The 25437-nt window shown below is 49.2% G+C and overlaps 1 protein-coding gene across 1 annotated transcript in view; it reads right to left on the reverse strand.

Moving 5' to 3' along the window:
* Ccdc187 (coiled-coil domain containing 187) overlaps nucleotides 1–23878 on the reverse strand; it is a 52045-nt gene extending 28167 nt beyond the window's left edge. Inside the window, exons 1-9 of the mRNA XM_075984609.1 lie at nucleotides 23751–23878; nucleotides 22861–23357; nucleotides 18492–18584; nucleotides 16925–17017; nucleotides 9175–9291; nucleotides 7532–8697; nucleotides 7002–7096; nucleotides 594–663; nucleotides 110–452 (exon numbers count right to left, since the gene is read on the reverse strand). Of these exons, the coding sequence (XP_075840724.1) occupies nucleotides 110–452; nucleotides 594–663; nucleotides 7002–7096; nucleotides 7532–8697; nucleotides 9175–9291; nucleotides 16925–17017; nucleotides 18492–18584; nucleotides 22861–23357; nucleotides 23751–23878 (2602 nt within the window). The remainder of the gene's footprint in view (nucleotides 1–109; nucleotides 453–593; nucleotides 664–7001; nucleotides 7097–7531; nucleotides 8698–9174; nucleotides 9292–16924; nucleotides 17018–18491; nucleotides 18585–22860; nucleotides 23358–23750) is intronic.
* Between the last annotated feature and the right edge of the window lie 1559 nt (nucleotides 23879–25437).

The following is a 25437-nucleotide window of genomic DNA, read 5'->3' on the forward strand; positions in this document are numbered from 1 at the left end:
TTGTCTGGGCAGCTCCCATCCTGATCCCCAGACAGGAAAAGGAATGGGGCCCCGTCGCTCCCAGCCCAAGGATCCGCCAATAGGCATGATGCCCACTGCCCAGTCCCACCTTGGGGCTGGCTCTCAATGTGAGTCCCCAGGTTTGAGCTCAGAGGCTTCCAGCTGGGGCTGTCCTGGACGTAGGTGCTGGGGAGAAGGGGCTTGCCCTGCGTGTCCACCCAGTCCTGGGGAATTCCTCTGCTCCCGTCAGACACTAAATTTCTGAGGTAAGAGGGAGGCGTGAGAGTGGGGGTGGTAGGTGCTGTGCTGGGGCCCAAGGGCGGCATGTCGGAGGCCAGGTCACCAGCTGTGTCCGGCGATGTCGACTTGTGTAACTTGGTGGTTAAGATGTCGATACGCTGCTTGAGGACATCGGCCATGGTCTCCAGTGCCTGCAGCCGGGCCTGCTTGTACTGGAAGTGCGGGAGGCCCGATGGGCCCAGATGCTCAGTGTCCTGGGGGTCCAGGTAGACACATAGCCCCCCGGGCAGGTCCTGGAGCTTTATGGGGTCAGGGGAGGAATCAGTAGACAGTAGCAGAGGGGCACCACTTACGCCTTCCCGGGGGCATCCAGTGTCCTGGGTCTCAGCACAGTTCCATGGTTTGTTCAAACACAGACAGAAGCTGCAGAGAGAGAGGAGTGATGGGACACTCATCCCCAGCAACACGGCGTCGAACCGTATGTGCAAAACACACGTGTGCAAGCCGGGCGGTGGTGGCGCACGCCTTTAATCCCAGCGGCGGGAGGCAGAGGCAGGCGGATCTCTGTGAGTTCGAGACCAGCCTGGTCTACAGAGCTAGTTCCAGGACAGGCTCCAAAGCCACAGAGAAACCCTGTCTCGAAAAACCAAAAAACAAAACAAAAACAAAAAAACAAACACATGTGCAGCAAGGAGAGACAATGAGGCCATCTGTGAGAGAGTCAGGGTTCACCACAGACCAGAGGTCAAGGCTAGGACACCACGTATCATATCACACGTGGCTCAGTAGAATGGGGACCAAGTGTGGGTGAGGTATAGAGACACATGCTGGCAGGAATGTCAGACTCCACCGTCTCTGGGAAATAGTCTGGTGAGTCTTCACATACCAAACACCAAATTAACACAACTGCCGGCAGTTCTCCGTCTGGGTAAAAGTACCAGAAGCCAGGGTGTGAACAGATGTCTGCACACCATGCTCCCAGCAGCAATGCTCCCAACAGACAATGCTAAACAACAAACAAACGAGGTCCATGAGCAGATGATGGTTTGGCAACACGGGGCCCATCCACACAACAGTGTAGTGATATTTCATTTGTATTTTAATAAATAAAGCTTGCCTGAAGATCAAGAGTAAAACAGCCCCACTGGACAGCCTTACAGACCAGGCAGTGGTGACACACATCTTTCCTCCCAGTAGCCACACTAGTTTGCCATAGAAACCAGGAAGTGCACGCCTTTAATCCCAACTTTAATCCCATTTTGTGAGAGGAACACAAAATGCGAGGAGACAGCTCTTTCACACAGTCTCATTCTGAGATTCCTGGAGGGAGGATCACCATTTTGGACTGAGGTAGTGGTCAGAGTCAGCGGCTGGCTGTTTTGCTTTTCTGATCTTCAGGTTGAACCCCAATATCTAACTGTGCTCCACAATGGGATGTTTCTCAGCTTTAAGAAGGAAGAGGGAATGGTCCCTGTTACACCAGGGGTGAACCTCAGAGGCATCAAGCTGAGCGACATCGGCCACAAAAGGACAAGTCTCACAGGATTCCACACATCTGAGTTCATGTAGGCCATCAGATCAACAGACGATGATGCCAGGGACTGGCAAGGGCTTCTGGGTTGGGGTTAATGGGACAGAGGACCCATTGTGTGTGTGGGGGGGAGAGAGAATGTTCTGAGGATGGATGGTAGTGATGACTGCACAGTTATACGAATTGATGCCCCTGGCTGTGCCTCTAAAAGTTAAACCAGGCATGGTAGTCTATGTCTGCAACCTCAGCACTCTGAGAGGCTGAAAAAAACTGCACAGTGAGACCCTCACCTAAAACACAGAGCAAATGCTGATGTGATGTTATACGCCTTTAATCCCTCCTAGCAGGGGGAGGAGCATCTCTATGAGCCCTAGACCAGTCAGAGCTGCACAATGAGACCCTGTCTCCAAACAAATAAAAAAAAAAAAAAAAGAAGCGAATCAAAACAAACAACAAAAGAAGTTAGGTGGCGGCCCAGGCCTGAAAAAGCCAGTTTCCTAGGCAACCGTGGCAGGAAGAGTTTAATACCTGCCTGGGCAACTTAATAAACTTAATACAACTTAATAAAAGGCTGGTTTTGTTTGTTTTGTTGTGGTTTTAAAGACTGGGAAGGGGGTAAATACCTTTAGTCCCAGCACTCAGGAGACAGAGGCAGGTGGATCTTGGTGAGTTTGAGGCCAGCCAGGGAACAGTAAGTATATAAATAAACAAAAGCAAGGGATATAGCTCAGTGGTAGAGGGCTTGTCTAACAGGTGTGAAGCTCTGGGTTCAGTTCCCAACACAGAAGACCAGGGGAGGGTGTGTGAGACACCAGCGGAAAGAAGCCGATCAACTGGGCTATAGTTGAAGCTATTCTAATCGCCCTTTATAATAACATACCGTACAATACCAAAAAAAGATTAGAAAAAAAGAATGTTGAATATATTTTATCATACAGAAATGATAAACGTTTGGAGATGGATGCATTTAACCTAATTTAAATATCATGCAATGTGTGCATGTATCAAAACACCACATGTACCCCAGCCATCCATATGTACAATTTTTATGTTTTTATGTATCAGTTAAGCATAAACTTAAAACAAAATCCAGATGGATTGAGGATTTAAAAAATGGTTATCGTTGTAAATGTTATATGTGTTTCAGTATAGTTTTAAAGAGTGGAAATAAAAAGGGGGCCAGGATGCAGTAGAGAGAGACAGGTCTACAGCTTCCCACAGTGATGGGGACACCCCCTCTAACACTGCAGGACGCTGGAGGAGCTATGCAGGCTGTTGAGGACTACCCATGGGTATGGCAACTGGTTGGACCTGAGTCCTCCTCTGTTTGGCGATAGAGGCTGCTTTAGAAGTTCACAGATCCAGGCATCTAGGTTTCACTTCAGTCATGTCATCTCAGGATACAGCCAGGGAAAGACTGGGCAGAAGGAAGGAGGGAGCTGGGGAAAGGCGTCAAGAGGAGGAGGAGCATCCATCCCATCTGGCTAAAGGTATATACAAAGGGGTAAGAGCAGGCACCAAGGAGGCCATCTCAAAGTTTCTCCCAACACTAATGCCAAAAACATACCCACGAATGTCCCTAGTGAGCCTAGGGTAGGATATTTCTGGGAGCAATCTCCTATGAGGAGCTGCCAATCCCTTGTGTCTCCTCCTCCTCCTCGCCTTCCTGTGCTGGCCATGAGTACCTTAGCAGGTGGCCAGAATGAGACCAGGCCAAGGAGTGGCTGACAAGATCCAGAGGTGGAGGAGGGGAGGAGCTGTCCTGTTTTGGTGGTGATGGAAGGGAATGAGAGGGAAGGAAGGAGGGGAGGAAGAAGGAAAGAAGGGCACACATGTTGCTGGTGGGGATGGGAGATGCTGAAGCCACTGTGGCAAACAGCTTGCAAGTTCCTCAAAGAACTCCACAGAGAAACACAGTTCACACAAACCCCATACATCATCCTGGAGTGGACCTCTGGGTCCCTGTGGCTGGGCCGTGTGTTCCCAGCCTGCTGTGATGGAAACAGGTGGGCTACCTAGGACAGGAGTAATGGGTTAGGAGCTGGACACACAGGTGAAGTCCTCTTCCAGGTACTCAGTGCTAATCACAAACCCACATGTTGAAATCTTGAAAAAATAAATTTCTCATAAGTCTAAAATCCTGGTCCTGAAATATTAAAAGTCTGAATATTGAAACCAAAGCCCTGGGAGCTCATATCCCAGGGGGGAAAGCCTCAGGGGGGAAAGCCTGTATGAGAGGGTGGCAAGCCAGACATTGTGGCTTGGATCCTTCTGCTCTCTGCATGGCCTCAGCTCCTGCATCCTGAAGAATGCCTAGAATCCTGGGGACATATTTGTATACCTGCAAGGGATTCTCCAAAGTCCAGTATTTGGGAGATCCTCAAAAGAAATGAACGGGAAAATGGTCCCCAAGAAGCAAGGCCCTAACAGAAAAACAGAAGCTTCCCGCCGTGACTAAGACTCCCAAACAAGCCCAAGGCCAGACAGGTAGCATCTCTCAGAGATGGCCTGTATACGCTGTCCATGTCCACCCTGTGGCCTCTGTGGCCTTTGTTACAAATCCTTCACTTTTTCCCTCATTTTATTCTGTGGGGTTCTTTTCCCACATCTGATTTGTCGATGCTGTCTTTCATTTGTGTTTTCTCTTCACTCACATCCTCACAGGGCAGGAGATGTAAATTCACAAAGACGTCTAGAGAGCTCTAATGAATCATTTCTTGGCACTTTCTGCCAGTGTGGCTCTGCAAAGAGCACGTTCATACACTGGTTTGGGTGCACAAAATGGGCAGGAAACACTGAGGCCCCCTTGGCCTGTGAGATGTCTTTCCTACAGACCCATTTCGGCGAAAGAGTAAACTGTTGGGAACCACTCTTTGGGTGACATCTCTCCCCAGAGGATAGCTTATCTATCCCTTATCCAGATGACTAAGATGAGAAGGCTGGGTACTCAGCCACACAGATAGTGCCCTGTCTCCTACTGAATGTAGCCTGTCTGTCCACAGCCACCATATATTCACTGTGATTGTCCCTGAGTATTAATGACAAGTACCTGTGTCCTGCTTGCCTATTATACTGCATAAAGTGGCCTCTGGAATGTTCTGCTACGTTTATGTCTCTCAAGCAAATCTCCCTTTGAAATGTCAATATATCTCTTTAAAGACTTCAATTTTTGTATGTTTCCAGAATTTAATTTTCAATATTAGAAATTTGTTTGGCCGGCTGGAGAGATGGTTCAGAGGTTAGGAACACTGGCTGCTCTTCCAGAGGTCCTAAGTTCAATTTCCAGCAACCACATGGCGGCTCACAGCCATCTGTAATGAGATCTGGTGCCCTACATGCCAGAACACTGTCTATATAATGAATAAAAGGATCTTTGAAATGAAAGGAATCTGTTTTCCTTTGGGTATTTCGGCATTTAGGGGTCTGCTGTTCTGGACTGTTGTGTGGCACGAACACCAGGGAGAGCATCAGGAAAAACAAAGGCAGATGTTCAGACAAGTGCAGGGATTCCAGGAGCACCCCTTGGGGTAGCTGAATGGGAGATTAACCTGAGTCACAGCACTGGATAAAGGAAATGTGAGGAGACCCTGGTGCACCAGCAGGCTGCAAAAGCTGCGTCTACATCTTCCCAACAGGGAACAAAAAGAAGGACACTCAGGACACCACTGCCAGAAAGTGTCAGAAGCTACCTTCTGAGGGCTGGGGGTGGGGCTGGCACCTTACAGTGTGGAGTAGGGGGTGGAGGTGGCAGCTTACAGTGTGGATCTCCTATAGGGATGCTGGAGGTAACAGACAAGTAACATTTGCAGACCACAATGTTCTCATCCTGTGCATTTAAAAACAGGCTGGGAGCAGGCAGGATGTCTCAGTGGGTAAAGGCTCTTGCTACATAAGCCTGGCAACCTGAGTTCAGTCCTTGGAATTCATGTGAAGGTGGCAGGAGAGAGCCACCTCCACCAAGTTGTCCTCTGACCTCCACAGGCAAGCTATACAGCACGTCCTCACCTCTATACACACAATACTAACTAAATACATTCATATGTTAAAAATAAGTTGTTCTGGGCAGCCACCACTTGGAAGGTAAAGGTAGGCAGATCTCTGTGAGTTCTAGGCCAGTCTGGTATATAGAGCAAGTTTTTAAGACAGCCAGAACTACACCAGGAGGCCCTGTCTTGAAAAACAAACACCCCCCCCAACAAAAACAAACAAAAAGAAAGGAAGAAAAAGAGAGAGAGAGAGAGAGAGAGAGAGAGAGAAAGAGAGAGAAAGGGAGGAAGGGAGGAAGAAAGAAAGAGAGAAAGACAGACAGACAGACAGACAGAAAGAAAGAAAGAAAGAAAGAAAGAAAGAAAGAAAGAAGGAAAGAGATGGCTCAGTGGTTAAGAACACTGGCTGCTCTTCCAAAGGATATGGGTTCAAATCCCAGCTCCCACATGGCAGCTCACAGCTGTTGCTAACTCCAGTTCCAGGATACAACATCCTTATATAGGCATACATGCAGTCATAAAATAAATACATAAATAAAAAGGAAAAAAAAGATTCCAGTACTTGGGAGGCAAAGGCAGGAAGATCTCTGTGAGTTCAAGGCCAGCCAGGTCTACAAAGTGAGTTCCAAGACAGCCAGGACCATTACACAGAGAAACCCTGTCTTGAAAAACAAAAAACAAGAAACAAACAAAAATGCTGTTCTGTAGAGAGCTCAGTCAGTAACATGCCTGCCATATAAGCGTGGATTTACTCTCCAGAATCCACATTAAAACAAAACAGACATGGTGGTCCATCTTTATAATCCCAATGTTAGGGGAGCGGAGGCAGGAGAATTCCTGGAGCTCACTGGCTGGCCAGTCTATCCTAATCAACAAGACACAGGTACCAGGGAGAGACCCTGACTCAAATACCCAAGGTTGATAACTCCTGAGTTCCAATATCTGAGGTCAACCTCTGGCCTACAAACACACAAACATGTGGAACTGTATACACACAAAGTCCATTCACGTGCATGCACACATATCTACACAAATGTGTTGCTTCTAATCACAGTGACTTTCCCACCTCAGCAAAACACAGCAGTGTCTGCTCCCTAAAGCACCGGGGTTGCCACGGCTGGTCCCCAAGGAGCCACACTGTCATGAGCAATGTCCTGAGAGCCCCCAGCATCCATCCTCCCCTCCTCCACTCCGAGCTCCCTATATTTTTGCCCAGGCAGAGGATCCCTGCCATCCCCACCCACCTGTCTGGAGCCTCCTGGTTCCCAAGCACCATGCCAGATGTCACCTTGCTCCACTTCTGCGGTGGTGACCCGAGACTCCCGGGGGCTTCCAGGTCCTAAAGCAGAGAGGACACATAAGACCCACACCCTCATTTCAGGTCAGAGTTGGGCTCCAGCCTCTACCAGGGCATTTCAAAGAATTAGGGGTGAAGAGGCAAATAGGTCCCTCTAGTCCTGTCTATCTGTGGGGACTGTGCTGGAACTCCCCCCAGACAATCAAACAGGAACCAAGTTCAGCTAGGAACATTCCCCAACATTGCCACCATCCCAGCCAGGGACAAAGGTGTCCCAAGCTTATCCTCTTCTCATTAGCATTGTCTCCATCCCAGGTATTCTCTCAAGCTGCCCAGAGCCAATGCCATCTCACCCCCCAGGGCCCAGTGGCACCCAACCACCCACCTGTTGATGGGCAGTAGGCAGGCGGGGGTAGCAAAGAGCCTCAGGCTCAAAGGCTTGGCTAATTCCCTTCTCATCACCCACGGAGCACATACCTCAGACTGTACGGAACTGGGAACAAAGGTGACGATGCCAGGGCTCCTCTGGGAAACCACAGGGACAGCCTTGCCCAGGATGGCCTCTCGCTGTTTCCGATATAGCTCCTGCAGCCTCTGGTTCCGCAGCTCCAGAGTGTGTGCAGCCAAGGTCTTCTGCTCCATGGCCTGTTGGCGTCGGGCCTGGGCCTTCCGGCACATGAAGTCACACAAGGACTCAGAGTTACGTGGCTGGCCCAGAGGCTGCCGTGGCCTTGGACAGGGTGGGGTCTCCAGGGTGTCTTGCTCCTTTGCTGGTTTGCTCTGAGGGAAGTCCTGGGCAGACTCTGTCCAAGCTGGCTTGACTTTTGAAGGAGGAGGGCCAGCACATTTTTCCTTACTGTAGGGACTCTGAACAGAGGCACTACTCCAGGGCTGCTGGAGAACAGGATGTACCCTCGCCACAGAGCTCCATGGGCTGTACCCAGGAACCTCCCAGTCTGTACCAGCTGTGTAAGTCCTCTGTGAACAAGCTTGGCCAGCCAGAGCGCTCCAGGGTCGCTGTGAGAAGGGGCCTGACATTTTAGGGGGGCTTCCAGACCTCTGGAAGGAGGGATCCTGTCCTAGATTTTCCCAGGCCCTCTGTGGACTGGTTTGCCAAGCCACGGCACTCCAGGGCCGCTGGGAGAAGGAGCCTGGCTTTTCTGGGGTGCTTCCAGGCCTCTGGAAGGAGGTGTGTTGTCCCTGTGCTGCCCAAGCTCTCTGTGGACAAGACTCCCGCTCAGCTGCCGCTTTCTTCCAGTGTTGCTGGCTGTGCAAATTTCCAGCCCTACCCAAGGAAGAGCATTTCCCTTCTGTTTCAGGCCAAGCACTCTTTGGGGAGCCCTGAATGTCCCAGGGGTTCTGGAGTCTCTGCTGGCTCTTCCCTGCCAGGTTTTGTGGCTTTGGTTTTGATGACGAGAGCTTCCTTGCCACCCTGGGGCGCCTGGCAAGCTCCAGACCAGTCTGGATTTGCTGGCACAGGTCTTGTAGGATCTCAATGGCACCCTGGATAGTTCCTGACTGATCATGGAAAGCTAGGTTGGGTGTGTGCTCAGAAACCTGCTGGTCACCACGGGCACAGGGAAGCTTAGAGAACCAGGTGTGGACAGATGTGTCCCCGACGGTTCCTGCTTCCTTGTCAGAGCCTGCAAAGACAAGCGATGAAGGAGTGTTGGGGTCTGTGGGCTGGGGGAAAGAACAGACTTGATCCTCCATTCTGGACATCATGGGGTGACCAGGGAGACTTTGGCCTTGGCCCCACAAGCTCCCTCTCAGTCTCTGCCCTTATGATCAGCGCACAGGAGGGCAAGTGCTGCATTTGAGTGAGCCAGCTCCGCATGTGTTGGTGGAGTACACGGAAGGGCGGCAGGTGTCCCCCACAGGAGTGGCCATTTCCATCCACTCTCTTCACAAAAGCCCACGTAGCACATCTGCTCTCAAAGCTGAGAAAAGCTCTCTTCAGGTTTGTAAAGGTAATTACTCCCAAATGTCTATCTCTCAGGGAAATCTCGAGAGGCTGCCCAGTTACCACCCTCCCCCCGGGGGGGCAGCACAGAAATCTCTGTGCCTACTCACAAATGCCACAGCAAAACACAGCAGGCTAAGGCTGAGGCAAGAGGTACCTAATTCCGTGGCGGAGGCCTTGCTCTGGAGCCGGGAGAAGGCAGGAGGGGGCCCAAGCAGCCGCCTCACCAGGGCTTGTCCTTTCCTCCAGGCGTACACACCAGTCAACTCAGAATCTTAAATAGAAAACACACAGCCGGGCCACGGCCCTCAGACCACTGGCAATGGTTCACACCACTTCTGGAGACAACTTGGCATACCCCGCAAGGGCTCACAGGGAAACCCCTCACATCCAAACCCCTGTGGGAACAAAGCCAGATGTTTAGTCACTAGCCAGCGTGGGTGAGGAGCACCCCAGAGTGACTGATGGTGAACCCCAGGATCCTGTTCAATGGCGAGGGTAATAAAGACTCCCCAACAACAACTCTCCCCATGAGCACTCCACACCAGCCTAGGCACACAGCCCACATTTGACCAGGAACAACTGCAAGGCCGCAGCTTCGGTGACACCCGCAACCAGCCACTCAGCCAGGGGCTCCTGCCAGGGCCACGACGGAAGCCATGTCACAACCACATACCTTAGCTGGGAAATTAATACACCCTGAAGCTGGCCAGAGTCACAGCAATGGGGCCAGGATCAGAGATGGCGTTAGGCCTCCTAAACGGCCAGAAATAAATGACCGGCGTGGCTGAGCTGCCCTTAACAGACACTGACATACGACAAACACGGCCAATCGAGGTTTTACTCCATGATCTCAGATTGCATCCACCAATACCAACGCTGACTGGCCACCATGACGACCCCAGTCACAGGGCTCCACAAAAGCAGGAAGGAAGCAGGCTTTTCACCCACACTCGTATACACTTTCCCACATGCTCACAAGGCTCATTCTTACTCTCTCAAGCCATACTGCTCGGTTTCCCACGGGCACACACACACAGGTTCACATGCTCCGTGGAAGTCTGTGCAGGACAGTTGTGAACTTACTGCAAATTACGGATGTGGCAGACCACGTTCTTCCTTGCCGGGTGGTGGCAGCGCATGCCTTTAGTCCCAGGATTTGGGAGGCAGAAACAGGCAGAGTTCTGTGAATTGGAGGCCAGCCTTGGTCTACAGAGTGAGTTCCAGGTCAGCCAGGCTGATGATTACACAGAGAAATAAAACAAAACAACAACAACAACAAAACAACGTTCTGTCTCCAGAGAATATGGACATGCCAGGGCACACCCATCATGTCCTTGCTTTAAAATGCATTCAACTATCAAAATGTTCGCAATTCTTTCTAGAAGGCCACCTCATGGGATGAACCATAGTTCACAGTTTTCTTACACAGGCTTACACAAGGCTCACACACAGACACACACATTCACATGTTCACATGCTTGCACACACTCACCCATTCACACAGGTTCTCAGCTCATGATAATCCACATACTCATACATTCACATACAGGCTCACATAACTCATGTTCTTTCACATTAGCTTACATATTTCCACATGCTCATATGCTCACAAACATGCATTCATTCATTCAGACATGACCACACACTCAAATGCACAAGCAACCATATACGTATGCTTTTTACACTCACATGTGTGCAGTGCACATGCACACACAGCTCTCACACACACAAATCGCTCACAGACACAGACATACTACTTTGGGTCCAATCAGCTCTGCAAAACTCAGATCACACCTGGTGTGTTCCCAGCCACTCCACCCATGCTCCTGCCCAAGGTGACACTATCTGAGGCTTGGAATCACATCTTCATGTGGACTCAGGCAGGACTTGCCCTGTTTCTTATGGCTAGCCCATCACAGCTTGGATGATGCAGAACACTGACTCCTGAGGGCAGCGTACCTGAGTTAAGTCCTTCTCAGTCCTCCTCCTCCACTGACCTGACAGCTGGGAACTGAATTAGCAATCTGCCAGAGTTTAGAAAATTAAGCCATTGGGGACTGGAGAGATGGCTCAGCAGTTAAGAGCACTGGCTGCTTCCTGGCTCAGATCCAACACCCACATGGCAGCTCACTAACTGTAAGTTCCAAGAAGCTTACACCCTCTTCTGGCCTTTTTAGGCACAAGGCATGCAAGTAGTGCACAGACATTCATATAATCAGAATGCCCATACACATAAAATTTAAATTAAATATCTTTAAATTAAAAAACCTCTCGAAAAGTAGTTAAATCATGATAGTTGTAAAATAGTCACCTATCCAGGCCAAAGAAAGACAAAGCCCTATTTTGCACAAACTGAGTGATCTCTTCAGCCGGAAAGAACTCTGCTGCACTGAGCTGTTCCAGGCTACTCAATTCTCCAGCCCTGAAACTACCTATCTTGGGCACCCAGCCACACCCGCCATGGGGACAAAGCTTCCAGGCCTTGCTTTCTCTAGGCCCCAGCTTCTTAAACTGTAGGTCTTGGTCCCATATGGGGCTGCATCCTTACAGACACAGACATACCACCCCCAGTCCAGCTAGCTCTGCAAAACTGAAATGTGGGGGCAGAAAACAATGGCTACAGTAAAAGGTTTCTAGACATACAGCATCTGTGGTAATTTGAATGTAATGGACCCTTATAAACTCATAGGGAGTGGCACTATTCAGAGGTGCGGCTTTGTTGGAGTAGGTGTGGTCTTGTTGGAGGAAGTGTGTCACTGTGGGGGTGGGGTTTGAGGTCTCCTATGCTCAAGCTACACCCACTCAAGCTACGTTCACTTCCTGTTGCCTTCAGATCAAGATGTAGACATCTGAGCTCCTCCCCCAGTCCCATGTCTGCTGCGTGCTGCCATGTCCCACCATGATGATAATGGACGAAACCTCTGAAACTGTAAGCCATCCCAATTAAATGTTTTTCCTTTTAAGAGCTGCCGTAGTGTTAACTCTAATGTAGATTTATAATGAAAAGAAGCAAGCTGAGAAAGGAAATAAGCAAAATGTACAGATTGAGAAAAGGGGTACCAGGAAGTGGGATGGAGCTAAATCCTTTGTTCAAGGAGATAAACAGATTAGGAAATGGAATAAAGGGAGTGGTGATCTCAGGATCTTGCCCCAAGGCCAAGGCATATGACATGGGTGGAGCCTGAATTGCCTTGGAGACCCCAAGATGTTAGAGATGCTGGAACTTGCTGAGGAAAACTACTAACAGAGAATGAACAGCCCAAGAGGAAGAAGTGCATTGTGGTCAACAAAGCTGAAAGGAGATCTAAAGAGTGTTTTGACGTCAAACATGAAGAGGCAGAGTTTGAAGTTTTCCTAGCTATTTTCATTTTTGCTTTGGTCTAGTATTTCCTCACTATATTCCCCTTTGGAAAGGTAATGGATATCCTGTATCATTATACGTTGGAAGTATGTGATCTGTTTTTTGATTTGATTTCATAAGGGATTACAGTTAAGAGGTTGCATGTATCTCAGAAGAGACTTTGAACTTTGGACTTTTAAACATTGTTAAGACTGTGATAGATATGGGGACTTTTGAAGTTGGACTTTGGAACTTTTAAATGCATTTTGCATTATGATAGTGTTACAAGCTTATAAGGACCATGGAGTGGAATGTGGTAGTGTGAATATAATTGGCCCCCATAAGCTCATAGAGAATGGCAATATTAGAAGGTATGGCCTTGTTGGAGTAGGTACAGTCTTGTTGGAAGAAGTGTGTCACTATGAGGGTGGGTCTTGAGGTCTCCTATGCTCAAGCTACGCCCAGTGTAACAGTTTACTTCCTGATGCCTCCAGATCAAGATGTAGAACTCTCAGTTCCTTCCCCAGAACCATGCCTGCCTGTATGCCGCTGTGTCCCACCATGATGATAACGGACTAAATCTCTGAAACTGTAAGGCAGCTCCAATTAAATGTTTTCCTTTATAAAAGTTGCATGGTCATGGTGTCTCTTCACAGCAACGGAAACCCTATTTAGTGCAAAATCAATTTAAAAATCCAACGCATCATGAATCCAGGATGCTTCTGGCAGTGCTTGTCCATGTTACATCACAAAGATTCCCAGCAGCCTCAGTTCTGAACCCATGGCAGACACACGGTGCATGCCGTCATTCCACACAACTCCAACAGATACACCTGAAGTGCCTCAGCAAGATCCCAGACCACTGCATCTCATAAACCACAGAGATTTTATTATACTCACAAAACATTTTGTCTTTCTAGAGACAAAGTGGTTTTATTATAAAATTGTACTTCCCTATGACCATTCATCAGTATGTGAGTCTCAGATCAGTACAGCTGAATTATATTGTGTTAGAGTGATTTAGTTTTTCAAGACAGGGTTTCTCTCTGTAGTCCCGGAGCTCACTCTGTAGGCCAGACTCGCCTTTAACTCAGAGATCTCCCTACCTCTGCCTCCCAAGTGAAAGGATTAAAGGTGTGTGCCACTATTGCCCCATAGAGTATTTGATTTTTAAAACTGCTCTTTGAGTCTTGGAAAGAGCAGGGATACAAGGAACATACCTAAACATAATAAAGGTAATATACAGCAAGCCAACAGCCAACATCAAACTAAATGGAGAGACACTCAAAGCGATCCAACTGAAACCATGAACAAGACAAGGTTGTCCACTCTCTCCATATCTATTCAATATAGTTCTTGAGGTTCTAGCAATGAGACAACAAAAGGAGATGAGATCAAGGGGATACAAATCGGTAAAGAAGTCAAACTCTCACTATTTGCTGATGATATAATAGCTTACTTTAACAGTCACAAAAACTCTACCAAGAAACTTCTACAACTCATAAACACCTTCAGTTATGTAGCAAGAAACAAGATTAGCTCCAAAAAAAATCAGTGGTGCACGCCTTTAATCCCAGCACTTGGGAGGCAGAGGCAAGCTCTGTAAGCTCGAGGCCAACCTGGTCTACAAGAGCTAGCTCCAGGACAGGCTCCAAAGCTACAGAGAAACCCTGTCTCAAAAAATAAAAAACAAAAAACAAGACAAAACAAAAAAAAGACGATTATCATATGTACTCACTCATAAGTGGTTTTTAAACATAAAGCAAAGAAAACCAGCCTACAATTCATAATCCCAGAGAACCTAGACAACAACGACGACCCTGAGACATACATGGATCTTATCTACATGGGAAGTAAGACAAGATCTCCTGAGTAAATTGGGAGCATGGAGACCACGAGAGAGGTAGAAAGGGAGAAGAGAGAAAGGGAGGGGAGCAGAAAAAAATATATAGGTCAATAAAATAAAAAAAATTAAAAAACTGCTATTTGAATTGCTGACTTGAGTTTCACTTTTAAAAAAATCTTTAAGGGGCTGGAGATATGGCTCAGTGGTTAAGAGCACTGGCTGTTCTTCCAGAGGACCGGGGTTCAATTTCCAGCACCCACATGGTGGCTTACAACTGCCTGTAACTCCAGTTCCAGGGGATCAGCAACGCTCTTCTAGCTTCCAGAGGCTCCAGGAATGTATATGGTGCATATAGATACAGATAGGTAAAACACTCATATATAAACTTAAAAAAACAACTGTCAAGTGGATTTTGGGGGTTGGGACAGAATTTCCAACGATTTCTGAAAAAGCCCCAAGCACACGCCTGGCACATATTTATGTGAAAATCAATCAAGTTTGAAAAACCTTGAGGATGCTTTCGCATCCTGCGCTATCAAATATTCAGAGGAGATTTAATCCTTTATGCAAAATATGCAAATAAATAAGCAAGGCATCCATTAGTATGCAAATGTGCTTTTGTTTTAGCGGATGTTTGCATAATTGAACAGAGACCGGTTAAGACGGTCTGCTGCAGAACAGGACACCAGGCCAAGAAAGGTTAACCTTGGGGCCTCATAGTCCAGACCTGGTGCAAATCCCAGCTGCTGTCCATGAGCCATGGCTACAGGGCTAGTGCCTAGACTTCTCCATCTATAAGAGGTTTAACAGTGCTTAACAGTGCCTCCTGACAGGGCCTAGCATGGTTCCTGCCTTTTCAGGCCCGTGAGAATAGGAGCAGAATTCTTCAGTCTCAGGGTGAGGTGTTTGCCCAGGCTGGTCACACCCGGGTTTCAGTAGGGAGGGGGATGGTTGAGCTTCCCAAGAAGCATCTCAGTCCTGCCTTTATGTGCCGCACCCACCTGATCATGTGCTCTCTCTGCCAGGCACTGGGCCAGAGGCCCCATGTAGGGAAGACGGCCCCCACTGGCCTCTCACACTCATCCAGCCTCCCCATTAGCCCACCAGAGGAGTCCTGGTCGATAAATGGGTCCTGATGGGCACATTTTTTCTTCTGCCGAGCAGTTTAATGGCAATTAATTTTTTTACGGGAGGATTTTTAATCTGTGGAAATGGATGGAGTCCCCAAGTGCCCTGTCAAAGCTCCAGACCGACCTAATCTATGATAAAAAATGCAAAGCGAGGTGATATAATCTGAAATTAAATATCGGGCTTCATTTTCCTTTGGCCCGGATGGATGAATATTTTATATCTATTGTGATTTAATTTTTTGTTAACTACAGCAAATTTCTAATTCATCCAATTCCCAAGTCCTGTGGCTCTGACCCCTGAACCCAAACTCATCTCTCCTTATCCCAGCTGTGGCTTCGTCACTGACAGAAACTAATGGTCACTACCATCAGGGTGACAAGGTGACTACGATGATGAATGCAGCCGGTGGCACGCCCTCTGACCCTGTGTCAGGCAGACGGCAGGTCATTTTTCAAGCAAGCCATTAAAACAAAACAACAGAAAGCGGGGCGGGGGGGGGGAATGATGATGATGCGGAAGGTGGTTGTATTTTATGCATTTTCAGGGCACCTTCCAGAACCTTCTTGTCGTTACCGTGTCTCTCACTCTTGGGTGCCAAAGGTGTTTGTCCTCCCTACCCTGTGTCACCTCCGGAAGACTTGTGTGTAGGCAGAGACTCGTTATCCTAGAAGACACGGCTTTGCTTGGGAGCAGAGGCACCTCTCTCTCAACATGTCTCAAAGACATCCTAGACTCTTCCTGACCCCCCAACATCTGAAAATATGGCCTTTCGTTGGGGTCCAGCTAGATGGGGGGTAACCCTCCAGTTTACCCCCACAAGCTATAGAGGCAGCACCCTGACTGGGAGGCTGGGTATCTATAAGGATCCAAGCTCAGGACAGGCAGTGGTGGCACGCTCCTTTAATTCCAGCACTCTGGAGGCAGAGGCAGGCAAATCCCTATGAATTCAAGGCCAGCCTGGTCTACAGAGCAAGTCCCAGGATAGTCAGAACTGAAACAGAGAAACCCTTTCTCAAAAAACAAAAAAAGGATCCAAGCTCAATCTATCCTAGATAGAAGCCCACCGGGCTCACCCGCCACCCACAGGTCACTATCTAGATCCCCTGAGGACCTGCCCTAAAACTGGCAGCCATCCCATGGGTCAGGGCAGAACACCTACCTGCAGGCAGCTCACAGAGCCTCCCCACCCCCACTGCCCAAACATGCTTTCACCTAAAATCCCGGATCCCAAATCAGGGAAGGCACACAGCAAAGTGTCCACACACGTCAGACAAAGGGGAGAGCCAGGGCTTCCACCTTCCCCATCTTTTCAGCATGTTACTGGGAGAGCAGCAGGGTGGCAACACTTGGCGTGTGGCCAAACGGCTTTATGTCATTCCCATCTGCAGAAGCTTAAAGGACAGCTCACATCACTTGGGGAGTTGTGAACTTGCGCTTCACAACAAAGAATCCTCAGATCTTAAGACTCCCAAGCTTCCTTGCCTGTGGTAGAGTTGGCAGCCATGTCCCCAGCACAGAATCAAGAGCCGTGTGTCACCCTCACCAGCTAGAATCACAGACTCTGTGGTCCCTAGTAGCAAATCTCACCTCTGCCTTTGACAGTTCTGCGGGGGACAGATGACTTTGGAGTCTCTCTTTTGTAAGAAGCACTTCTGATCCTTTTGATGTTTGTCCTTGGAACTGAGTGAGGAGAAGGGGAGAGAGGGTGCGGGGAACCTTAATCAGACAACCTGCAAGCAGGCAACACATTCACCTTGACCCCAGAGCCTGGGTTAGTGTTTGCTGAGGGAAGGAATGATTGAATGAACCAAGTCGCAAGGAATTCCAGGTGTAGTGTCTTTGCCCTGGACATGACTCCTACCAGGGAAGGAAGATGGAGGCTGGAAATGAAGAGTCCACTCTGATTGACAGACATGTTGGCATCACTCTGATGGGGGAGAGCCTCTTCAAAGCTCCACAGGAAGTTCAGTGGCCAACTAGAGTGAACTTGTTCACTTGGGAGGCTGAAGGAGGAGGACAAGTTCAAGGCCAACCTAAGCTACTAGTGAGGTCCTATCTAAACAGGAAAGAGGAAGAGCACTAAGAGGAGGAGAAAGAGGAAAAGAGAAGCAGGAGGAGGAAGACGGGGGAGGAGGAGGACATGTCCTGTGGGATTCCTGTCATGTGACATGCCCAGCGTCATCAAAGCTACAGAGATAGGAAGCAGAATAGTAGGTCCGAGGCTTTCCTGCATGTCTTGCTTTCAGAGGAAAAGGAAAGTGTGACAGTCAAGAGCTGGGGACCAGTGGGCCTGGGAGGGCTGTGACTTCTGCATTCCGTACTTGACCTGTAGCCCAGCGGCCACACTCATGGTATGGAAGAAAAGATGGCTTATCTGACAATTGCTAGAACAGGATTTTGTGGAAGGCAGAAGAGAAGATAGGGCAAGGCTCAAGGAGGTCCTGTCTGACCTGTCCCTCAGCCAGCTTGGGACCCTGCCTACATCTGCCATTGACTCGCAACCACATGGCAGGGAGTGCCTCAATACACCTATGCCTGCTGTCCAACAGGTGCCAGCTGGAATACTGACCAGCCTTTACCCTAGCTATCACCTATGCCCCTCCCTCTCCATCCCCTCCCTCGCATCTACAAAACCTCCTAAAAGTCTACACAGAGTCTAACATGCAGTCTAACCAACAGCCCCTGAGCCCAACATCCTCAGACAGGGTTGAGGCTCCTGCTATCTCTTCATCCAGGTTCCTTTTTTGTTGAGCAAAACCATAGCTGTTGGGATGTAAAAGTCTTCAGCCCCACCACCCATCCTTCAGTACCCTCAGGGCCAGGCAAGGTCATCTTGGGCATTGCCTTCCATCTACAAAATGGAATAACAAGCCTCAAGGTTAGAAGGGATCTCGAGGTGTGGGTTCAAAACAGGTGGGCCTACAAGACTGTGGGAAGGACGTGGCCCTTCTCTGCACAAAGGATGCCTTTGCTGGAAGACAGCACCTGGTCCATTCCTACCGTGACTCCTCCATTGGAGAGGCAGAGAGTAAGAATCCAAGCTCCTAAGCACAGCAGGATGTCATCCACTCCCTGACTGATCCCTTTCTAGCCAGGGTCCTTTCTAACCATAAGTGTCCTTGTTAGTCTCAGGGTCCAACCTAGAGCCACTCACCTGAAGCATGGTGCTGGGGCATCCTCGAGAGCCCTCGTCTCAGGCCGAGAGGTGCCCGGTTTTTGCTTCTATGTTCAGCTGCACGAAGGATGCCTGAGCCAGGAGAATGGAAAGAAGAGATCAGAGCGAAGTAACTTCCAGAATGGAGTTCCAGTTTAGAGACCCTGTAAGCCTTTAAATTGTTCCTCTGCTCAACACCTCAGGCCAGAAAACACATCCCACAAGGCCATCTGGACATATACCACGGTGACTAGCTAAGAAGTCACACAGTCTCGTCAAAGCCAGCACAAACATCTTGGCCAGGGAAGCTTTCTCAGGCCAACTATGAGCAGAGCCCTCTAACAGGCCAACTTTCTTCTTTTTACACAGTCTAGGACCCAAGCCCAGAGAATGGTGCCACCCACCACGGACAACTCAATTAATACAACTGAGATAATCCTAGGGCCAGTGAGATGGTTCAGGGGGTAAAACCACATGGCCATGTAAGTTTGGTAACCTGAGTTCAAACCACGGTGCCCTCATAACGGTGGAAAGAGAGAACTAATGCTACAAAGTAGTCCTCTGACCTTCACACGCTTGTCATGGAACACATGCTACCACACACATACATCATGCATACAGAGAGGATTTTGCTTCGTTTTGCTTTGGTTTGGTTTTGATTTTTCAAGACAGGGCCTCTCTGTGTAACAGTCTTGGCTGTCCTGGAATTCCCTCTGTAGACCAGGCTGGTCTCGAACTCACAGACATACACCTGCCTCTGCCTCCCAAGAGCTGGGACTAAAGGCATGTGTTACCGCCATCCGGCAGGATTATTTATTTATTTATTTATTATGTATACAGTGTTCTGCCTACAGGTATGCCTGCAGGCCAGAAGAGGGCACCAGATCTCATTACAGATGGTTATGAGCCACCGGTTGCTGGGAATTGAACTCAGGACCTCTGGAAGAAGAGTCAGTACTCAACCACTGAGCCATCTCTCCAACCCAAGAATTATTTTTTTTAAAAGTCCATTTCCCATAAACTTATTGCTCAGGTGATTCTACAGCTCATCAAATTGACAAGTGAGATTAGTCATCACACGAGGTGACTTTGGCATAAACACAGAGGCCACAGTACTAACAGCAATGCAAACAATAGAGCCTGTGCTCTTAAGGGTCTGGGTTCTGCAAGGAGTTAGATTTGAGACCTTGTGTATTGTAGCAGAGAACTCTCCACTTTGCTTTCTCTCTGAGACTGTGTCTGAGGCTGAGTTTAAAGGTGATGAATTGTTTAATTTCAGAGAAAAAAAATTCCAAGCAACGCAGTGTTCAAGCTATAGCATGGGTATTGCTGGCTTTTAGCCAGGTTTGCAGTGAAAATCAGAAGCAAGAAGCAGAGAAGGATTTGAAAAGCCTTCGGTTTGACCCGAAAAGAGCCTTTCGCAACGTCGGAGCCGAGGATGATCTGCATGAAGATTAATTTCAGGAGAGAGCTGCTGGGGCAGCCTGCTTGCAGAGGGACACCTAGGCACTCAAAGGCCACTGAAGCCAAAGTCCAAGTGGGCCCACTACAGCTAGGCTGGTGGCAGACCTTAGTGTTGTCCATGTGATGCTAGTTTTGAGGCACAGAGAACACATAGATAATGAGCTTGTGGAGGCTCCTGATGAGATTTCAAAGCAAAGTCTTGGGAGGCAAAGTGAAGATTCCTGCAAGTTAGCCGGGCAGTGGTGGCACACGCCTTTAATCCCAGCACTTGGGAGGCAGAGGCAGGGGGATCTCTGTGAGTTCGAGGCCAGCCTGGTCTACAAGAGCTAGTTCCAGGACAGGCTCCAAAGCCACAGAGAAACCCTGTCTTGAAAATAAAAAAAAAAAATCCTGCAAGTTGTTTGCCCTTGGAAGGATGGAGTCTGAAGCTCCGAAGGTGAAACCTAAGCTGCAAAAGAGACCCCAGGAAGTTAGAGCTTCCTGGGCAGTGGATGTGCCGAGGAAAGCTGCCGGCAGCAGCACAAACAGCCCAGGAGAGAGAATGCGGGGGCTGCAGCAAGTAGGGCCTAGAGGTGGGACTGCCCAAGCCCTTTGGAGCTCATACCATGTTCCATGCACCCTAAATGCTGGACACAAACTACATAATACATACTACAGGGGCTGGACGGATGGCTCAGTGACTAAGCACACTTGCTGTTATTGCAGAAGATACTGGTTTGGCTCCCAGCAGCCACTACAGGCAGCTCATACTGATGTGTTTATATGAGTTCATCTTCTGGCCTCCATGGGCACCAAGGCACACATGTAGTGCACATTCAGACACACAGGCAAAACAGTACACATGTTAAAAAAATTTAAGCTATAGGATATAATATTTTCCTGATAGTTTCAATCTCAGCTTGGCCTAACATCTCCTTGATGTTTCTTTGTTTTCTTTGAAATGGACGTGTTTGGCCCATATCATTGTATCTTTTTTTTTTTTATTATTATTATTTATTTATTTATTATGTATACAATATTCTGTCTGTGTGTGTGTCCGCAGGCCAGAAGAGGGCACCAGACCTCATTACAGATGGTTGTGAGCCACCATGTGGTTGCTGGGAATTGAACTCAGAACCTTTGGAAGAGCAGGCAATGCTCTTAACCACTGAGCCATCTCTCCAGCCCCATATCATTGTATCTTAGAAAAACAAAACTTTCTGCCTTGAGTCTCAGAGGAAAGTTTGATTGAATCTTTTAGCAATTCTAGAATCTTTGAGCTTCTTGGAGATGAGCTAAGTGGATTTTTGCTCTGAGGTAAGACCTCAGAGTCCAGGGCAGAATGGTATGGTTTTGATATTAAAAGGTTTCAAAAGCTCCTGTGTTGAAGGCTTGATCCCAAATGGTGACAGCACCTGAGGTGTGACCAGATGCTAATTCTAGGAATGAGTTAATCCACTGATGGGTTTCTAGCCAAATAGGCTAGGGGAGCTTGATAGGAGGACAGAGTGTGTCTTTGCAGGGTACATTTTATCCCTGGGTCCTTATCTCTGTCTCTGCTTCACGTTCACTGCGTGGTATGCAGGTTGTCTCCACCACGCCCTTGCACCATGTCTGCAGGATGTCTCTGCAATGTCCTTGCACCATGATGCTCTTGCCTTATGGCAGGTCCAGAAACAATAGATGACCGTGGACAGAGCCCTCTGAAACACAGCCAAAGAAAATCCTCCTCTTCTAGATTCTTTTTTTCCCCAATATTCTGTCACAGTGTAAACTAACACGCACCTCAGAGAGCATAGTAGGGCAGTCGTGGGGGTATGGTACACCGTGACTGGTGAACAGTGTACACTAACACGCACCTCAGAGAGCATAGTAGGGCAGTCGTGGGGGTATGGCACACCGTGACTGGTGACGAACTTTGTTGCTTCCTCTGTACTTAACTGTACTTTCCAAAAAAAAAAAAAAAAGTACTCCTTGAAAGAAAGTCACAGAAGGACAAGACCCATGGGCTCCCATTTCTGAGGTACCCAGAGTCATCAAACCCACAGAGACAGGAAGCAGAAGGAGGCAGGTGCCAGGGGCTGGGGAGGGGATAGGCTGTTGGGGTTGGAATGAAGGATGGGTCATTCTAGAGAAGGATGGTGGTGATGGCTACATAACAAGAAGCAGGTGCCTACAGTGAACAGAACACTTTTAAATGGTAAAGACGGGACTGGAGCCATGACTCAGCAGGTGAAGGTACTTATTGTGAAGGCCCACATCTTAAGTTCCATTCCCAGGATGGATGATAGAAGGAGAGCCCCTGACTCCTGCAAGCCGTTCTTGACCTCCACAGCTGGGCCGTGGCAATGATCCCACACACATATACATACACACACAAATAAATAAATGTAATCGATTTTTAAAACATTAACACAACTAATTTTATGTTCTGTACTTTACCACGGTTTTTTGAAAACAAACCTACTGCCTTAGAAAAGATCCTTCTCTCCCCCAGAGAAACCCCTAAGCAGCTGTTTGGCCTCCAATGTCTCTGCCAAAAAGCTCTTGAGGTATTTGCTTAACTGTCACCCGCCTTTCCGGCTCCAGAAAACACAACCTGTCTTGCTGTGGGTAGTAGGTGGGCTTTGCTGGTTGCACCTAATGGCGCCCAGGTCTGTTTGAACAGCCCCCGAGGCTGGGGAGACAAAACAAAGACCCCACTCCCAGGAAACCAGGTCCCTCCTTCGTCTCCCACAGGCCCTCTGGGTCTCTGTCTTCCAAGGCTCCATCTCTCCCATACGACATGTAGCTCCCAGTTGTCTGTCTCGAGGGTTGTCTGTCCCGTGTGCCTCGGTCACCACCATAGCCTGGTCTGAAACACTACCAGCCCTCCCCTTTTCCCACAGTCTGTGGTCCACACCTGCTGGGCAAAGCAGCCACTGACCTGGGCAAGCAGCCACCGGAAGGTCATTTGTCATCCTTGGCGTCTTCCTCCGGAATCCTGTCGAGGAAGTCTTGTAGAGGCACGAGGCACTAGAGGGGACAGAGGTGCCCAGGGAGGCACAGCTAGCCTGCCACTGTGCCTGGGCCCGGATCTTGTCCCTCAACTGCTCCAGACGAGGGTTACTCTTCCTGGGCTGACGCTGGGGCCCCAACACCAGGGGTGGCCTTTCTTTCCAGGGCCCATGGAAAAGTGCGCATGAATCATGTCCGCCTGAGGAGCCGGAGAGCCGGCCAGATGACACTGAGCTGTTCTCATCCCTGGTGTCCAAGCACGGGGACCACACGGGCAGGCTGCAGGTCTTCATGTAGGGGCTTGGCTCCTTGATACAATCAGACCAGGCCACAGAGGGAGCTGCCCCAAGAGTCCCCAGCTTCTGGGAAAGCATAGGCCACCTCAGAAAGCTGTCCTTGGCTGCATGAGGATGGAACTCTTCTTCCCTTGGAGAGAGTGACAGCACAGCCAGTCAGAGAGGAAGATCTCAGGTGGAGTCCTGTGATCCGCAGAACCCCTTTCTCCTTATCTCTACCTCAAGCCTGAGAAAGACAGGAGGAACCGAAAAATGCCACCACCACGTGGACACACCCTGACATTCTCAGACACTAACCACAGCCTTTTAAGGTTGGTACCATGGTAAGTTCAATTTATGGATGAATAAATTGAGGTTAGGAGGAGCCAGGCCAAGCCCAAAGGCACAAGCAGGATTTGGTCAGAGACCCACACACCGGACCTCGGCATCTTCCCACCTCCCACAAAGACGCCTTCCCTGGGGGAAGGTGACCACAGGACTAGTAACAGTGTTGATAGTTTTGTCACGTCCGCACAAACACTACCTGGGCTTAACGGTGGCCTTCCGACTGGCCATTCTCCCTGAGGCCTTGGGGGAGTAGAGACCTTCTTGCTGGCTGTCCCTGGGGCAGGTCTGCCAGGTTACCCTTCGGAAGGTGGGCAGCTCACCCATGGCTGGGGTTGGCATTGCACCAAGGCAGGAGGGTATGGATGACAAGCCACACCACCTGGGGGCCCAGGTCTAACGGTATAGTCACATGGTAGCCTGCAGGTCTACCACCCAGTGCCCATCATGGACTGGCTACTGCCTTGCTCTGGGTACTGTCCAGTATGGGTCCTCCGGCCCTCAGAACAGTCATTAGAGATGGGTAGGGACAATGAGTATTAGCCCTGGGTAGACAATGGCTGTGGGACTTCCTGATGGGTTGCTTCTCATGGGGTGGGAGAGAATTCCAGGTGACCCATGACAGCATAATAACCCCGTGTCACTGAGTGACGGCCTGAGGCATCAACCCCTACATGTGGCTCTAGCCAACAGCTGCCCCTGACATTCTGGGGAGCACACATTCAACAGAGACTTCTGAACGTCAATATGGTGGGAAGGATTGGGTTCTGAGGTTGGTAAGCCCTGTGCTCAGCACAGTTCCACAAACAAAGGACTCAAAGCCCAGCCCTAAGCAGGATAACCTTGGACACCGGGACCACGCCCCACCCAGAGGATTGTGGGCACCTCACAGGCCCTTTGTTGCCTGTTGGCTGGGAAGGGAAGGTGCGGACAGAATCAGGAATCCCACAGGACTTGGGGCTTTTCTTCCCAAGAGTTCCCAGAGAACAGAAGACTACAGCATGAAAATACCCAAGACTTGATGTTTCTGTTCCTTAACGGTGCAGGAGATGGTTTACAGGGCTTGCGTATGTTGGGTGAGCCTCTACCTCTGAGCTATACTCCATCCCTGAGACTGTTACTGACGGGTCTGATCTAGGGAAAGGGACACAAATCCCCAAAGACAGCCTGATTGTGAGCCGAGCCTACCTGTGTCCCACCAGCTCCTAGGCTCTCCCTCATAGCCAGGACATTCTGGCACAGAAAAAATGGGACCCAGAATTGAGTTCCAGGGCCCTGGACAGACCTGGTGCCAGCTTCTCCATCTACTGCTTTCCCAGGGCTGAGGGAGAAGAGGAGTTCTAGCTGGCTGTTTCTAGAAAGGTCTGCGGGTGTGATACCCTTAGTGGGGTGAGCAGCATACCCATGACAGGCATCTGACACTGCTTTGGAACAGCAGCAAGGGGATGTGGTGGGTGAGCCCTGCCACCTGGGGGCCCAGGTCTACTAGAACAGTCAAGTATTCCTCTTGGCAGTAGTAACTACATGGTTCTTCCTTGACTGCTAGCCTAGAGTCATCCTGCCTGGGCACATCTGCTCCCATGGGCAGACCTGAAGCAAACCCCATTCATGTGTTCCAGATGACATTTTTAAGAGATCAGTGGTCTCTATGAGCAAACTACAGGGTGGCATCAGGTATTTTTAGATGTCTGGAAAACTTGTAAGCCTTCTAGGCTTTTCCAAACATGCTTCAAGAGGTGACTAGAGAGCCAGCTAGGATTATGCCAGACTGGGGCAGGCTAACCCAAGTCAGGACATGAGGAAGCAAAATAACAGGGAATGACCACAGCACCCTTGGGGTTCAGAGAACTCTGCTTTAGACTTCTCTGCTCCAGAGAGCCTTCCCA

The sequence above is a fragment of the Microtus pennsylvanicus genome, chromosome 9, assembly GCF_037038515.1.
Source record: "Microtus pennsylvanicus isolate mMicPen1 chromosome 9, mMicPen1.hap1, whole genome shotgun sequence".
Classification (NCBI taxonomy): Eukaryota; Metazoa; Chordata; class Mammalia; order Rodentia; family Cricetidae; genus Microtus; species Microtus pennsylvanicus.